General features: G+C 42.4%; 1 protein-coding gene across 2 annotated transcripts in view; it reads right to left on the reverse strand.

The window, feature by feature from the left end:
* The window catches only part of ANO10 (anoctamin 10), a 235,783-nt gene that overhangs the window by 44,476 nt on the left and 172,264 nt on the right, over nt 1–19,043 (reverse strand). For both annotated transcript variants that reach the window (XM_007193467.2, XM_057555504.1), the window contains exon 12: nt 13,867–13,983. In XM_007193467.2, coding sequence (XP_007193529.2) covers nt 13,867–13,983 — 117 coding nt within the window. The remainder of the gene's footprint in view (nt 1–13,866; nt 13,984–19,043) is intronic.

Consider the following 19,043-nt stretch of genomic DNA (forward strand, 5'->3'; position numbering starts at 1 on the left):
ATTTATCACATGTAGAAAAGTAGACGGGGTTGGAGTTGTGCTTCCCAGACATCTGGCAGCTCATTTTCTCTAGTGCCTGTGACTAAAACCAGACTTGCAAATTAAAAATATGCCTATCATTTTTTTTCCAAGACAATTCAAACAAAAGAGCCTGCAAATCTATCCATGTGGACATTGCTTTAAGCAACTTGAATGAAGACCTGGAGAGAAACTTAAGATCCATTTATTTTCCAAATAATGAATAAAAGATTTTTTTTTGCAAATTGGAGGTGGGGGGGGGGTGGGGGGGGATGAAGAATTTAAAGTTATAGCCCTGATAACAAAGTTACCTGGCAGATAGCAAGTGCTTGTAGACTCTATCTGAAAGGACTGTTGAAAGAAAGAAAAGGAAGGAAGGAAGGAAGGAAGGAAGGGAGGGAGGGAGGGAGAAAGGAAAGAAAGAAAGAAAGAAAGAAAGAAAGAAAGAAAGAAAGAAAGAAAGAAAGATAGGAAGGAGGGGAGAGAGGGAGGGAGGAGGGGGAAGGAAGAAAATTAAAACTCAAAAGTTTATGGGGGAACAATTCATTCCCTCCCAACCACGTGTTTAGGATAGGAAAACACAACATAAAAAAGATTTTTGAAAAGAAACAGGAAAGAGAAGACGATGTCATTCAGTTGCATTTTATCAGGTCTGGTATTCTGCTCTCTGCTCTCCTACCACTTTCTTCGCCTGTTCACAAAACTTTATCTCATTTGTAAATGTCATCACCAAGGACATCTGGTTAAATGTACAGAAAGCATGAGATGTTCGAAATCCAACACTAAATCTTATTTCATGGTTATCCTAGGGAACTGCAGGAACAGAATAATCCAGACCCATTCTCTGAATCCAACACATGAACCACTTTGGGGATCAATGCAATAAATCAAAAGACAAGTTATTTCAAATATCTATTTCCTGTGGCTAACACATTAAGTTATTTATACTGCCAATTAAAACCCTGTCAGGGTGATTTCCAATTTCAAAGGGATTTTAAAGGGAAGGTAAACTCACTGTTTGAAAGCCTACTATGTGCCAAGCACTGTGCGACGCACTTTCACACAGTGATTTGATTTTATTTGAAGTCAAATTCTACCTGTTTCTCCTTACGCAGGGGAGAGGCAGGACAGGCAGGAAGAAAGAACACCGGGCTAGCAGCCAGATTCTGCACCCAGCTGAGTTTTATTTGTCTGATCATTTAAACTTGCTGAGTCTCCGATTCCTCATCTATAAAATGCTAGAGTGAAACCTGCCAGGCCTACCCTCCCAGGCTGTGTTAGGATTCATTACGAGAATGGATTTGCTAGTGCTCCGCTGACAGCCAAGCTCATTAAGAAGGTAAAATGTAAGTATTATTATATCCCAGGCCACACCGAGGCTGGACTCTGTAGATCTTTGAACAAGGCTCCCTCTCTAAGTAATGGCTGGTTTTACAGTCTACAGTGGAAAGAGGGATAAAGAAGTATAAAAGTGTAAAAGTCTCAAAGATGGCTCAACAACAGCCATGGTAACAAAATCCAAAGAACTATCTTGGATATTAAGGTGGAGGTACTAGGGCAGTAAACAACTGATGGAAAAATACAGGCAAACAGCTAAAGCTTTGCTGGTTGCTCTTAACGCAGGAAGAGGGGGCCAAGAGAACACAGGGTTCAGAGCCAGAGACCTGGGTGTGCAGCACGGGCTTCGGGATTTATTGCTGCTCTGATTTTAGATAATTACCTAACAGCTTTTCTTTTTCTGTTTTTTTTTCCCCCTTTAACCTTTTACTACACAAAAGTAGAGAGAATAATATAATGAAACTCCATGGATCTACCCACCACCTAGCTTCAACAATTATCAACTCACAAAGTTGGCTCATCTGTCAGTCAACCTTCTTTACTGGGTTAGTTACCTATTATTGCATTAGTTATCTACTATTGTGTAACAAATTACTCCAAAATTTAGTGGCTTAACACAGTATTTATTCTCAGGAATTTGGAAGCAGCTGGGTGGCTCTGTCTCAAGGCCTCTCACGAAGCTGTAGTCAGAACACAGGCAGGGACTGCAGTCATCTGAAGGCTTGACTGAGGCTAGAGGAGGGGATGACAAGGTACAGTCCATAGGCCAAATCTGGCCCACTGCCTGTTTTTGTAAATAAAGTTTTATTGGAACACAGCCTCTCCCTTTCATTTACATATTGTCCATGGCTACTTTTGCACTACAATAGCAGGCCTGAGTAGTTGCAAAAGAGACTCTATGGCCTACATGCCTAAAATATTTACTATCTAACTCTTTACAGAAAAAGTCTGCCAACCCCTGGATTCGAGAATCTGCTTCCAAGATGGTTCATTCATGTGGCTGTTGGTGGTTGCTCATGTTCCTAGTCAGGTGGGCCTCTCCACTGGTGGCTTGAGTGTTGGTTTGCAATCTCAGGAGTCCCTTAGGTGAAATTTGAAACGTACCCTCAAGTGGAGGGCAAGGAGAGACTGAAGAAAGAGACTCCAGACTGGCAGGGGGCAGTTTTAATAAACAAAGGAAATTATATAAAAGACTTGTCTTGGGCGACCATAAGACAAGTAGATCTCTGCACCAGCCCACCAGAACCTTAAAAGTTTACATAGCGGCCTTAACTGGGTTCAGTCACATGCACAAGACAGTCTCAACAAGAAATCACTCCCTCAGGGCTACGTCCTTGAAAGAGCTCCTAGTGTGGGAATAGTGGGCAGAACGTACACCCCAAGGACAGGGGAGGGGGTAAGGAGTCTTGCTTGCCTACGTCCATCTCTGGGGCCGACCAGCAGTCATGACCTCTGGATGACCTCCTCTAACACTGAGTGTCCTCACAACATGGCAGCTAACTTCCCAAGAACAAGTGATCCAAGAGGGAGAAGAAGGCAGAAGCCACAGTGTTTTTCTTATGACCTAGCCTCAGAAGAGACATGCCAACACTTCTTGCAGTATTCTATTGATGACACAGACCAACGAAGATAGAAGGTGGGATGGGACTCCACAGGGTATAAACACTAGGAGGCAGGGATCATTGGGGACCATGTTGGAAGCCAACAACCACAGTTAATGACCCTTTCCTTAGTCCGTACAATCAGCGTTTGGGACAGGATCTTTTCTGTAAAGCTTTTCAACTCTACCATTTGACAATTATATGAATGACAGGAATTTCTGATACTTCCTATTTTTGTGCTTTGATCATAGCATGTATTCAGTATCTGTTGCTGAATTTTAATATCTGTATTTTAATTTTGACTTATTATGAATTCAGTAGAATTTACTACTTATGTTCTTAGAGCTATTATCAATGGAAAATACTATTTCAAAAAGTTCTTAAATCCAAACATTTCTTGCTTTCTGCATTCTGTTCTTAGGAGAAAGAAGCAAGTCACTATATGTGCTGTTCTTAGGGATTTACTTTAAAGGCTAAATTTCCTAGTCTATCAATCACTATATTTTCAGCCCAATCTCTTAGGTTTACATTCATTACATGATACAATAATATTTAATCATATCCTTGAGGTTCTGTAGCATTGGAAGTCCACGGAAATGAATATTATTTATTATAGTTAAAAAGAGGTTTTCCATTTTAACAATTTACTAGTAATTAAAAATGAAAGTAATTTTTTAAAAAGCCACATGATAAGTACTCAATGATGGCTTCCTCAATCTCAAATCTAACACACAGAGGACAACTTCAAAGCCAAAGGACTAGAATTTAATAACAGAAAAAGGCACAAAGGGATGGGGCTGTGACCCATCATCTAATTACTGACTCATTCATTTGACAAGTTCATTCATTCAACAAATATGAATTCTGTGTCTGGCGTAATCCTGTCTCTAAGATGCTTCTAGTCTGGTAGTCACAGACAAATATCTTTGATCTTGATGAAGCCAAAAATATAGTCTTTCAATATATCAGAACATTTGGTATACATATAAAAAAAGTAAATAGATGCATAACTAACAGCTCACGCACTTACCTGGAGAAGGAAGACCTGCTCTCACACACATCAGCCCTCAAGGCAATGTAATTACTAATCTAGTACAGAATCTGAGATTGGAACTCTTATAAGTTTTAATAACTTATCAGAATGTATCTTTCTCTTCTTCTTAAACATATAGTCTTAAGCATTCTGAAATCTCTAGAATAATTTATTATAGGGTGAATTTTTTTCTTTACAAATACAGACATATTTTAATGACATATGTATACATGGTCCAAAGCACAGGGCGTCCCTTCCACCATACAATGAACCTGAGGCCCTTCTCTGTGGAATAATCTCTGCTCCCAGGCCCCTTCTGCCCACACTGTTTCTCATCTACTCCTATGGTGACTAGGAAAATGCTACATTTTATTCTGTTTCATGTCCTTTTCAGGAATTTCCACAAGTGAAAATGAATCTGGTTCTAATTTGGCCATGTCTCTTACATCTGGGGGAATAATTAAATATACAAATTTTAAATTTTGCCTAGAAGGCCAGGGGAATGAGATAAGTGGCAATTTATATAGATTGTTTACTAGGGAGACAGAAATGATCAGAGGCTTTCTAGACCTTTAGTGAAGCATCTTACTTTAATGTCTGGATGCCTCCATGAACCTTAAACCATTTTTTCTCTAGTGCAGACAAAAAACCCCCTAACCAACAGTGGTAAGGACAGGATTGTTCCAGAGTCTGAATCTGTGCAAAGTACAAACTACTTTAGAATTCTATCTGGCTTGATTTGGGGTTATTTTATGGTCTTTTGGGAGCCACCCTTTTTACTGATATCAATCACAGTCTTTTTTAAAAAAAAAAAATAGAATTCGTGCTTCCTCAAGGCTAGGTATAGAGTCCTTCTAAAATGCTCACATGTAATTCCTCAGAATGTATTCTCTTCCCTAGTGATCCCAGAAAGGAATATGACCTAACTGCTTCCATTTTTGCCCGAGTACCTATTTTAAGATTCCTCTTTTTTTGTCCAAGGACATCATTTGTCATTTACTTAATATATTAGCTTCTGAACTATGTATGAGTCAACAAACTCAGTTTGATTAAGTGGAGATTTAGTCAGAGTCTACTGGGCATCAGGCCCTGTGCTGGGTGAGGAGATGCAGGGGTGAGGAAAGCATCACCTGGCCAAGGGCAGAGGGGCGGATACACAGAAATGGGCACCAGGACCCTCTGTCACACAGCAGAGGGCGGCTCTCCCGAGGAGGGAGGGTCTGTGCCACTGACGGTGGAGGAGAGGTGTCTGGGTGGTCAGGGTTAGGCTACAGCAGGGGTGCTTGGGGATCCATGAGCAGTGCAATCCTGCTAGACCCAAAAGTAAGGGAGAAGTGACAGCAGACAGGGAGGGGGAAGGGTAAGCTGGGACGACATAAGAGAGTGGCATGGACATATATACACCACCAAATGTACAATAGATAGCTAGTGGGAAGCAGCTGCATCGCACAGGGAGATCTGCTCGGTGCTTTGTGACCACCTAGAGGGGTGGGATAGGGAGGGAGACGCAAGAGGGAGGGGATATGGGGATATATGTATATATATAGCTGATTCACTTTGTTATACAGCAGAAACTAACACAACGCTGTAAAGCAATTATACTCCAATAAAGATGTTAAAAAAAAAAAAAAAGAAGTGACAGTAGAAGGGACTAAGGAGGTGCACAGGAGCCAGTATTTGTTAGTGCATTTATCATTTTGAAGATAGTTATTCATTTATGAGTTGGAGAGAAATCTACTGTGTGAAAAATCAAGTGCAAATAAATGGCTAACAGACCCCACCTCTGAGAACTGTTGTTAGGAGTCACAGCCCACGCGGAAGGCTTAGAATGGTGCCTGGCTCACGTGCCCTCCCACTGCGTGCCACCTGTTACCACCCCTGTCATCATTACTGCCCGGCTGTGTTCGGGTCATGAAAACAGGTAGGACTGCTGCAAAGGTGCAATTCTGAGTTGCCATCCCATCTGGTTTTATGGTACCATTTTATCCCAGAATTCCCTCCTGGTTTGCCCAGTGATGCAGGGCACTCAAGCCTGAGGTGGTCCACCTCCTCCATCACCAAACTCATCTCCCCGCCGCTGCCCTGTTTCACACTGTGTGTCTTATGCTGTGTCACCGCAGCCTCACTCTGCCCATGTGTGCTAGGACTGTTTGGGGAGATTATGAAACAGGAGGGTCAAGCCACTTGCCCTGAAGCTGCACAGGGCTGTGAGACAAACTCCCGACACAGGAGAGAGGGAGAAGCCAGCTTAGAGGGGCCACTTGAACTCTGGAAACACTGTGGACTTCAGTCTACCTTTACTTTGAGCTTACTAGGCGGGGGCTGACTGGAGGCCCTGGGAAATGAACCATCCCCTCCCCAAGGACCGAGGCTCCGGCACTGACTGCCACTGGCTTTCTCAGAAGCCAATTCTTTATCTGGATTCAAGATTTCATTCCGAACTACAAGTTGGCAGATCAACATGTGATTACATATTCAAAGGTCAAATATTTTAGCATCCTCATTCTATGTTGTAAAACTCTTAACTTTCCATTAAAAATGCATATCTAGCTACCATAACTTGAGAGCACAAATACGCAGGGAAAGAAAACTTCAGAAGCTCTTGGGAAATGTTGGAAATGGTTGAAATATACTTAACCCTAGAAAACAAAGACATTACATAATGTAGGCTGGCCCAACGGGCTTGCTGGTCAAGGGTCTCACGTTTGATTGGAAGCCCTTGAGGGCCATAATTCACATTGTGGTGTCTTCTTAAAGTCCTTATCTGTTCTTGCAACTGACTTCTGAGGCTGTTCTCTTTCTCAAAGGCTCCATCTGGACCAGCTCCCTGGCTTCTGCGGGTGCTTGGCTCCCGAGGGGGCTGGCTGCCCAGAGGCATGACGGTACTGAGGATGTTGTGCCCTTGTGCTCCAGGCCATCCAAGGAGCAAACGGTACCTGGATAAGACTCCTTTCTATTTTTAACTGGATCTTAAAATTACTGCGAGTTGAATACATCAATTTGAAAAGAACTAAAAGGGCATCACTAGGATGATATTTACTGTCTAGAGTTCTCTGTAAAGGTCTCACTAACTGAAGTCTAATCATTTGAAAATGCCCTTTGCAAAGCAAACAATTTTATTTTCCCCAGTTCGCCTCTCACCTTCAAGTATATCTCATTTGCTTATATATTTAGAAATGCCACAGTTTCCCATCTGACACTGAAAAAATAACTGCCCTGGGTACCCTTCCTCTCCATGTTCATTCCCACACTCACCACGGCCCCCTCCCCGCCGCGAGCTGGAGGAATAGCCGGGACCACAGAGCACTTCCCCAAGTGGGCTCCACGGCTCCTGCATTGGAATCACTTGGGTGTTGGGTAAAACATGTACATTTCTGGCCCTTCCCACAGACTTTCATTCTATAAAACAAAAAACTGAGGTGCAAAGACATTACCCAACTCATTCCCTGTGGCAGGACTTGGCCCAGAACTTGCTCACCTGACCGTGCTTGGGATCTGTCTCTGCTGGGAGGTAGGGGTTGAGGGAAGGGGTGTGGAGCAATAGGAGGGGTTTTTAAAATGTAGGTATCTGGGCTCCACCTTAGCTTTAGGGGATCAGTCTTCATGGTGTGCGGCCCAGCCTCATGCATTTTTTGCAAGTTCTACTTTCAAGATGCACAGCCTGATTTAAGAACTGTCCAATGACTTACATTTCCCAATCACATTTTGTCCATAAAATGGGAACTGAGTTGAAAGGTAGCAATTCAAATATAAATTAAACATAATACAGTAATTATTCATGAGTAGTCATTTCTATTGACAAGCTTGTTGTCAACTTCTGGTCACTTAACAGTGAAAGAGTCTGGGGACAGGCTAGGCATCAATGAGGTTTATTCTTAAATATGTTTTCCGTAACTCCATTTTTTATTACAGTTCACCAACTGACCAGAAGACATGGCAGAAGCTCTCTCTGCCTCTGGTCCATGGGAATAGCCCAGTGAGGTGAGGCTCCACTTGTTTACAAAGCAGATAGTTAAATGTCAGAGTTTAAAAGAAAAAAAAAGAAAAAGAAAAGAAAAAATTCTATATCCTAGAAATGACACTAGTTGAGCAAGTAAACTGAAGACACGCCAGTGAATTTGAGTTTTTGGAAAGCACAAAGCGGGTGACCTTCCATACCTAGGACCTTTCAGACTTTTCAGGACCTCTGCACAGTGAGACTGAAGAGGAAATGTGATGAAAATCTTTGTCTCCGACTGGCAGCAGCATGAACTTGGGCGGCCCAGGCAGCAGTGTCAACCGTGCAGCAAAGCCCTGGGCCAGCAGGAGAGAGAGAGCGAGCAAAAGAAGACCTTCTGCCCAGGTTTTACTCTGGACCTTTTATTCTCAGATTGTAATTTTAACAAAAACAAGCAGTGGCGGTAGGTGGGGGGAGGAAAGCTTTTCCTGGGTTTGCAGTCAAGGCCCTAAGAAACCACAAGTACTCATCATGGCCTCCTGCCTACTTGGATGGATCCGAGACACTGGAGCTGCATGTGCACAAATTTAAGTCACCTATTAGCGCAAGCAAGGAACACCCTTCTACGGAGGAGTTTGATAAATATACTGAGTGGACAGCTATTGGACATCTCTGTCCCACCAGAACCTTAACAGCAAAATCGGCACCAAAATCACGTTTTCTTAGAAGGGGATGTTAATCAGAGAATCACATCTATGTCCTCAGGAGAAAACACCCCAAACAGACTTAAAACCACTTAGATTTTTTTTTTCTTTTTAAATAATATAAGATAGAATTTTGGTTAATGTTTCATTTCCCAGTGAAGATGAGCATAAACAAAACTTGTCGCCGACTTTGGACTTTGCTTTACTGTCAGGTGGGGCGTATCTGAAGACACAGGAATCCAGGAGCTGAGATGACTTGGGAGGTTATTTAGTCACATCCATAGTAAATGCTAATATCCACCAGTCCCTCCAAAGCAAACATGACAGCTCTAAAGTAGGACTTTCAGGTAAATGTGTTTAGTAACAAGAGACATGTTAGTCATATCCAACATCGAGAAAGACCCTTTGCTTTTTAGACAAATACATGGCAGGGTGAAATCCTGAGTGAGAGGAGAGGAAAGCTTTCCTAACATGAAGCAAGATCTTGCCTTGACCTGGAGTGAAGGTGTGTACATGGCCAGCCTGCCCCAATCTATAAAACCTCACTAGAAATGTAATCAGTGGAGAAACCTGATCTACCAAAACTCTTCCAGAGACAATGCTGTTCCATTAAAAACATTTTTTTTGTTTACATAACCCTTAAAATTTTTGGATGCCAAATGCCCTCCCACACAATTTTAAGTTGACATCTAAAATTTTCATCATAAAGTAAAATAGTTGCAAAAATATATTTTCTAGCATACTGTAAATACTGACACTTAAAAATAAACTATGAGGTCACTCTTTTAAAGATATCCAAGAAATGCTAAACATTATAGTGACGTGATATCCACCATCACCCATTCAAAAGATACATCCATATGCTCTTAATGAATAGTAAAAATTTTGTTTTTCCTTCTTTTTCTTCTTTGAAGTAATATTTTCTTTCCACTTCTCCCAAAGAATCTTAACTTAATAAATTTTTTTTTTTGCTTGAAAGTCTTCATCAATCTCTTTCTAATACTTTGCTGCAATAAATTGAAACTTAAGAAGCCTTTAAAATTCCCTATGACCAGAAGTCTCACGATAAGTATTTTAAATTTTCTTCTGGACTGACTGATCATTACAATTATTACTGGTGCATAAATGATAAAAATTATATAAACAGAGTACACATTTTGATAAACATTGAACATAAATTTCTAGCTATATTTTGGAAATGCATTTCTTAAGAGGATGGAGGGCAGGAGATTGGGGTGCCTTTATCGAATGCAGCTTAGCCCAACACCTCCGTTTTGAAAGGTTCTGTTACTTGGTTGGGGTGGGGTAACTCTGGGGACAAGGCACATGTAGGGTTCCAAACGGTGAGAGGTGTGGCTTCCTTCTGCAATGTGGAAGAAGGATGCTTGTGAGAGGCGAGGAGGTGTGGCCATGGACAGCCAGGAGGGTCCAGCAGGACGCCCGGGCGTGCTCAGGCGGTTATGTTCAGGAAAGAAGACTCATCTAAGCTGAGAATCTCAACACTGAGGCCCTCATAACGGTCTGTGTTCCTCGCAGAGTCTAAGGAACGTTAGACTGTTTGGAACCTCCCCGTCCATCCTACCTCTCTGCCCTCTCCTCCAAGTGAGAGCTGAGCACATTATTTCCCCAGTTCGTCCAATTTATCTTTTCAATTTTCTTTTTTTTCTGTGGTACAGAAGTTTTAAATTTTCTTGTATCTTACTATATCAATATTTTCCTTTATAAATTCGGGGATTTGTGTCCTGATTAGAAAGGCATTTCCCACTGGAAGAAGTACCCATGCTTTTTAATGACCTTTTATGGTTTAAGTTTTTTACGTTTAAATTTCTCAACCATCTGAACTTTGTTGGGTGGAGGGCAGAGAGGTACATAAGAAATGAGGTAGAATAAAGTGTAATAATTTCCCCAAACAACTGTTTGTCATCATCAAACCATGTAACAAACAATCTTTCTTTTTTTCCCACTGACATAAAACGTCACTTTTACCATAAAGGCCCATTTTTATTTGGGTCCATTTATGGAATCTCTGATCTATTCCACTGACCTGTCCATTTCTCCCCTCATTCAAAATGGATTTAATTACCATGACGATTGAATTATTCAAAATACACTTTAACATGGCAGAGCTAGCGGCCTCATTTTTCTTCTTTTTCAGAAGTTTCCTTGCTATTCTCAAATGTTTATTTCTATATATTTGACTTGGCATTACATTTTCACAAAATTGAATCTTTTGATCCCAGTAGAGTTTATAAAATATTCTTCACATTGATTATCCACATAGTTTTCATAAATTACCACCTACAGCTTTTATTTTGGTTTCTTCTGTAAATGGGACTTTTCTCTCAATAATATTCTCAAACTGGTTACTATTTTTTTGAAAGGAAACAAATGATTTTAGATAAACTTTACAACCTGCTTCTTTTCAAATTTTCCTATTGTTATAAGAATTTATCTTGTGATTTTTAGACACATAATCTTATAATCTTCAAGTAATGGTAACTTTGCCTCTTCCGGGTTCCTTGAACTTATCTCTTCCTCTTGTATAACTACAGTGATTACGCCTCCAGAACGATGCTAAACGTCAGTAGTGATAATGGGTCTCCTGACACTGTTGTGAATGCTGCTGGTGTTTCACTACTGAGCATGATGCTGCGTTTCCATCTAAGAGACAAACACACTGGTGAGCCCGGAGGCCCGAAGTGAACTTGCCCTACAGCTAGCAAACGCAGCTAATTCAGTCTTCTCACCCACTGTGACACACATCAGCCCAGCAAACGCGGTGGACCCGGGGCTCTCCCTCTTCTCTGTACTCTGATCACAAGTCTTAGTCTGCTGGGCTCACCCCACCTAATCAGGGTCAGGTTCTGCCCCAATGTGGGGTTCCCCTATCTGGAGCACCACCCTTGGAGCCCTGGCTTCTGTCAGAAGGTTGGCTTGGGTGGGTCCTCCTCAAGGTTTTTTTTCTCCCAATTCCCAAAATATAAAAGGAAATATTCCTGTAAAAGGTGGTTTGGAAGCATACAGGACTGCGTGGGTCAGAGAGGTCCTGGACCCAGAGCTTGTCCTCTCAGATGACTCTGCCTTATTGATCTTCTCATTCGTTAAATTCCTATGTATCACTGCAGATGACCAGCTCTAGGCATCTAGGGATCTTTTGTCTCCCGACTCTCATTCTGTTACAGGTAGAAAATCACCAAAATGGTGAACTCCAGCATGGCTTTTTAAATTCTCTCTTTCTTTTTGGGGCAGGGGTGGGGGGGATCCTTTGGTAGAATGTGGAAATCATCAGGAAGAGGATTCTACCTCCACGGCATTTTTTGCTGCTTCTGCCCACACTTTCCCATTCTCTCTCGTGCTCTGTGAGATATTATTCAGGATTCCAATTCCTCACTTCTCCTCCCCTAATGTTTCTGTAGAAGGTAGACTTGGAAACTCTGGAGCTGCCCCAGGGAGATTCTTGGAAATCTCTGTCTGGTTCTTTTGCTGAATGCCAGCCCTAGTCTTCATTTAACATTGCTTGAATATTTTTGTTTTGCTTAGTTTAGTTCTTTAAACCTATTTGTTGCTCATATTATTAAGAATTTGGTTTTGTTATGCCATCCTAAACAGGAATCTTCTCTAAAAAGACAAACAACCCAATCAAAAAATGGGCAAAAGACCTAAATAGACATTTCTCCAAAGAAGACATACAGATGGCCAAGAGACACATGAAAAGATGCTCAACATCACTAATTACTAGAGAAATGCAAATCAAAACTACAACGAGATATCACCTCATACCGGTCAGAATGGCCATCAGCAAAAAGCCTATAAACAGGGGCTTCCCTGGTGGCGCAATGGTTAAGAATCTGCCTGCCAATGCAGGGGACACGGGTTCAAGCCCTGGTCCGGGAAGATCCCACATGCTGCAGAGCAACTAAGCCTGTGTGCCACACTACTGAGCCTGTGGTCTAGAGCCCGTGAGCCACAACTACTGAGCCCGCGTGCCTAGAGCCCGTGCTCCGAAACAAGAGAAGCCACTGCAATGAGAAGCCTGTGCACCATAACGAAGAGTAGCACCCGCTCGCCGCAACTAGAGGAAGCCCGTGCACAGCAACAAAGACCCAATGCAGCCAAAAATTAATTAATTAATTAATTAATTAAAAAAGATACACGCACCCCTGTGTTCATAGCAGCATTATTTACAATAGCCAAGACATGGAAACAACCAAAATGTCCATTGAAAGATGAATGGATAAAGAAGATGTGGTCCATATATACAATGGAATATCACTCAGCAATTAAAAGAATTAAATAATGCCATTTGCAGCAACATGCATGGACCTGGAGATTATCATACTAAGTCAAGTAAGTCAGAGAAAGACAAATATATGATCTCACTTATATGCAGAATCTAAAAAAAAAAATGATACAAATGAACTTATTTACAAAACAGAAACAGACCCATAGACTTAGAAAACAAATTTATGGTTACCAAAGGGTAAGGGGGGTAGGGATAAATTGGGAGTTTTGGGATTGACATATACATACTACTATATTTAAAATACATAACCAACAAGGACCTACTGTATAGCACAGAGAACTCTGCTCAATATTCTGTAATAACCTAAATGGGAAAAGAATCTGAAAAAGAATGGATATATGGATATGTGTAACTGAATCAGGTTGCTGTACACCTGAAACAAACAACATTGTAAATCAACTATACTCCAATATGAAATAAAAATTTAAAAAAACAAAACAAAACTGAGGGACTTCCCTGGTGGCACAGTGGTTAAGAATCCGCCTGCCAATGCAGGGGACACAGGTCCGAGCCCTGGTCTGGGAAGATCCCACATGCTGCGGAGCAACTAAGCTTGTGAACCACAACTACTGAGCCTGCGCTCTAGAGCCCATGAGCCACAACTACTGAGCCCATGTGCCACAACTACTGAAGCATGCGCGCCTAGAACCCGTGCTCCACAACAAGAGAAGCCACCGCAATGAGAAGCCCGCGCACCACAACGAAGAGTAGGCCCCGCTCGCCGCAATTAGAGAAAGCCTGCATGCAGCAACGAAGACCCAACACAGCCAAAAATAAAATAAATAAATAAAAATTAAAAACTGGAATCTTCTATACTTATTTAAACTGGTAACTTCAAGGCTGAAGTAAAAGCTGAGAGTGAGCTCTCTGACTTATGTTTCCTGGCATTTGCTAAAGAAATACATTTTTATTTTCAGGACAGTTGCCCTTACCTGCTGCTTGAGTGCCTCCAAAGATTCAAATTCCAATCTGGCCAGTTTCATCTGGATATGCCGTGGCTTATCAGGTATGGCAAATGCAAGGATGAACTTCAAAGCCAGGAGTGCGTGCTGAAAACAAGAAAGAGCACACGTTGCAGGGACACATCAGACCATGTGGGCGAGGAGACAAATTAGCACCTCAACACTGTGATCCTTCTCGTTAATCTTGGGTCACTTCTAATTACTGGCCTGTGATGTATCACAGATCAACCAGGTCCATGAGTTAAATTTAATGCATCCCACTGTGGCCCATTCAATAATTATTGACTTACTTTGATTTATTCTTTTAAAACCAGCTATTCCCTTAAAATGATACCATATGCTGCTCTCAGTGAAAAATAAAGTTTATTCTGAGAAGTCTCCCACCAAATGCTTTTTTTTACGCGTCTTAATCCCCAATGTATTTAGTGTGCAACGTGTGCAGAGCCAAACGTTGCTCTTTGTGTAACAACATCCTGCCTGTGCTGTACTTCAGGCTGAGTTACGTGGAACGTGCATGTGCCTTTTGGTGCCTTGTATCCTCTGCATCCCCAGTAGTGTCTGGTGCTGTTTCTTTCATGAAATGACAATCAATAAATATTGATGAGTTGATCGGCTGTAATGTGCTACCTTATGCTGCGGACTCCACATATCATGAGGCAGAAATGTATACAGAAATGTAGAGTGTATCCTTTATATTATGTAAAACGTATCCTTTATAACATGGGTAACTTAGAACCTGGCTATTTTATTTCCCTTCTACACCAACACCATACAGAGGTTTTCTAACATAATAATATGAGGTTTATAATTATGCTTCTTTCTCTGCAGAAATAAGCCAATAGGACTGCTTCCCCTGGTAAGCCAGCTCCTCAGATGCACAGCCTCGACTCGATGTTTCTCTAATTCTGCCTTCATCTTGTGACCAGGATCAAGACCCACAGAAAGCTGAATGATCCTTAAAGTTGCCTCTTTGATGACAGCATGAATTACTAAATATTACAGGCTGGATAATAAATTTTAAAGGTAAGAAATAATTAAAAGGCATTAAGAAAATCAGTGAAGGAGATGGAACAGCCTGTAAGAAATGTCGCATTGAATTACCGACAGAAAAGGAAGATAGCTGAAAAAAAATAAGTGAATTCCTTACTGTGTTATTTTCAAAAGGGGGATGAAGGATAAATAACATGTGGATATCTCCTGGGAGAAGCATGAAATAATGAAGGAAATCAATATCGTGCCAGAACAAGCAATAATTCAATACAAAAACTTGAAAACCGGCAGAACCCCAGGGCAGGCCAGGCACTGCCTGGTATTAGCAGGAGACCTGGAGTGGACCAGGGAAGGGCAGTCTTCACTGAAATGTGACTACCAGGACCAAAGAAGAAACTGGAAGATACTGATTAGGTGTCTATAGTGTGAAAACAAGAAGATAAAACAGATGACATCATGTGTTATAATTCTGAACTAAGTGAAGTGAATTAACAGGAACCTGGAGATAATCAACAAAGAACAAATGAATAATTTAGAAAGAGCTATACTGTGTCATTACTTCATTACACTGGAGCACTGAGATATAACTTTATATAAGACTTAACCTCTTCAGTAGAATTGTTAGACAAGAAATAAACAAATTAGTGAATGAAAAGAAATCTGTATGTTTCAGAAACTGTGTGTCCTCAAGTTGCCAGAGCTCCACCATGACCCGGTCACTGGCCCTATCCCATCTCTCCTAGCAAGTCTGTCCCCGTTTTCTCTTCTTTGGAGTCTCAGGAGGAATTATTGAGAAAGAAGACCCTGTCAAGGACTTCCCTTACAGGGAACCTGTAAGATGTGTCAACTCTTCTTTGGGAACCAGGATTGGCTACTGGGTGACTGGGCAAGGTTGCCACAGACCTCGGTTTCCATATGAAATGTTCATAAAGCTCTCTTGAATTGAAAAAAAGTTGGTATTTATTAGACAATATTAGTTAAAACAGGAAGTCATTTTAACATGGTTAAAACACTTATGCAGCAACAAGCTTTTATGAGTGGTTCTCTATGGTTTACTTCCCCCAAAATATTCTATAATAAATGCTTTTAAAAGCCCATATGTAGAGAAATCATTTTCTTTGGAACTACATTTGCAAAAAAGTTCCTAGTAGACCTGCTTATTTCAAGCTTTTCACGTCCCACGTAACAACCCCAGGGTCACGCTCCTTGAAGAGCCCCGCAAGCCGCACGGCCGGCACTCTTCACTGGTTCCCACACCACCAGAAGCCAGCAGGGCAGTAGCCCTGTGTCCATCGCTCCATTCATGACTGCTGCGCTGGCCACTGCAGTGAAAGGGCTGATGTCCTGGCGCACAGTCTAGGTGGGGAGATGAGTAAGGACAGGCCATCACAACGCCACGTGGGAGTGGTACTGGCAGGGTACACACATGAGAGCACGAGCACTTGGACCAGCAGGTCAGAGAGGGCTTCCTGAAGAAGTTAAGTTTGAACAGAGACATGATGGATGAGAAGGAGTTAGCCAGGCAAGGAGAGGGGGCCGAAGGGCTTCCACAGAGAGGGCAAACGGACAAAGGGATGGGGAGGCTGAAAAGAGAGGGGCTGCAGAGGCAACCAGGAGCCCGGGGAAACAGGCAGCAGAGTGAGGGGGCGCTGAAGGCACGAGCACAGGAATGACTCAATCAGATTTCTCTGTCTGTGGCAAGGGGCGTGGGCGAGTGTGGAAGTGCAGGCAAGTGAGCAGGGTGACCTGGGTGTGCGTTAGAGCCGTGGGGCCGAAGCTCCAGGAGTGACCGGAGGGCTCGTTAGCAGCAGACTCGCCAGACCGCCGTGACTCACGCACTGAACTGATAAGCACAGGACGGGGGGCAGGCCAGAGGGGAGAAGGGGTCTGCGCGGGTTGTGGATTTTCAGATGTCTGTGGAGTGTCTAAGTGGACACGTCCAGCACGTAGTATGGTAGACGAGTCAAGGAGGCAGAGATTTGGGTCACTGCTGTATGTGTGTAAGTGGCAGATAAAGCCATGGGAGTGGACGAGATTTGCAAGGCTGTGTGGTGAGAGAGAGGAAAGACGAGATGGCAAGACGATGGCAGAGGATGGAAGTGGGGGAACCGAAACATGCGTGTCGAGCGAAGGGGAGGGGCCAGCAAGAAGCCTGATAAGCAGCAGGCGGCAATCGGCAGAAATTTAGGAGGTTCTGGAGTTTCAGAAGCCAAGGGGAGAGAAAGAAGCCAGTCAAGGAGGGTGTCGGAGGGTCAAGTACATGAAGCCTGAGGAGGAACATATAGGTTTATCCACCAGGAGGCCTCTGGTGACCCTGGTGGGAGTGGCTTCGGCTGAGTGGTTGCAGAAGCAGGACTCAGTGGGCTGGGAAGAGACTGGCAGGCAAGGCTGGAGGAGGGAGGTGCCGACCACAGGGTTCAGAGAGTCTTCCTGCAAAGGAGGGGTGAGGGGCGAGGCGGCACCTGGACAGAGACCCGTGCTGGCCAGGTGTTTGTTCTTTAAAGGTATAAGTCCTAAACATGTTGAGATGCTTTGGGGATGGAACCAAGAGAATGGCCAAAGGTGAAGGTCCTGGAAGAAGTTCCAAGGCACAGAGCCAGGCTGCCGTGCCAGGCAGGGGCTTAGCCATAAACAGGGGGTCTGATGTGGTCCCTATCGAGGAGAGAGAGCTGACCACGAGGGACAGAAGCATTTAAAGGCACTAATTTGAGACTTAAGAATTTTAAAACACATTTATTGCTTAGAGTATGCAATTCAATACTTAAAATGAGGAAGGACAGGTGAGAATTACACCTTGCGTTCTCACTTTTCTTTTGCAGAGCTAATCACAAATCATCATTAAATATCCTTTCCTCAAATCAGATAATCATAATCTTCAGCAGAAAAAAAAAAAGTGTCTCAGAGAACAAAATAAAAATGCCAACTTTATTAACTAGATTGGAAGAAATATCAACATCTTCACAATGAAATTTTGTTTGGATGGTGGCACTTTGGGCAACCTCTTTATCTTTAGTCTTTAACAGACATGCATTACTTTTGTACAGGGTAAAAAACACTTATGTGAAAAAGAACACAGGGATTCCACTCATTTAAAAAACAAACTACACGTGCCCTGCCACGCTCCTAACCCACCTGGTCACCACTGCCCATATGCCCAGTAAACAGACCCAGACCAGACAACCTGCAGCTCAGAGAGTCTGGCTTTTAATCGGGAGTCCAAGAAGCTGGCAAAAGCAATCACACACTCTGCAAATGCACTGAGCACAATGATGCAGGGCCAGACGGCTTCAGTGGTGGCCTTCTCCCACCTTACCTATCAAAACCTTCTGTCCACTGATTTTTTCCCCCCACTTTGCTACACTCTTAGAAGTTTCACCAATTTTAGGTTTATGTGGCATAACACACAGCATCTTTAAAAAGGGAAAATATTCTGGGAGGGTTAAGAAGCATCACCATTCACAGATGCCTGTTAATTAAGTTAATTAGCTGGCATTAGCAAACACTCTCTCTCTGTACTCCCCCACCCCAATAACCTTGAGACCTTGGGAGTGGGACGGGGAAGGCATCACAGCTGCTGCAACACAGGGTATCAGCTTCAAGGAAGAGGGGTAAAGAGGAGCAGAGAGGAACCAACATTGTCTGAATGATCAGGAAAGGATACATTACCCCCCTCTTTCTTCGAATGATCAGGAAAGGATACATTACCCCCCTCTTTCTTCTTAGTGGGTTCTTGTACCCAGGATCCAGAATTCAAGTTGAGCATCATGATGGATTAAGTAAGCTTTTGTAGTCTAGCCTAGAAACCTAAATAACATTTATAGCACTGTGCTTCAAAAGATTAATTTTTAAAATCTCATATTTTTCATACAGAAAATCTGTTTCAAGGCTGGGAACTACTTTATGCTAACTGAACAGAGGAAAAAAATTGTGAAAAGAATTTTAGCTATTTTTACTTGTTTTCATAAATAAAAGAAAGCCTAAGATAAAATACAAATCTGCTCAGATCTGAAGAAAAACACACTCAAAATGAATAGCTGGGTTGGCTTTTCATAGCCTCTTTATGAAAAGAGAAGACATTTTATGGGCCATGATTGTGATTCTTCACCAACAATCTTCCTTTAAAATGAAACTCACAAAATTTATCCTAAACAAAGTAG

Source organism: Balaenoptera acutorostrata, chromosome 10 (assembly GCF_949987535.1).
Source record: "Balaenoptera acutorostrata chromosome 10, mBalAcu1.1, whole genome shotgun sequence".
NCBI lineage: Eukaryota > Metazoa > Chordata > Mammalia > Artiodactyla > Balaenopteridae > Balaenoptera > Balaenoptera acutorostrata.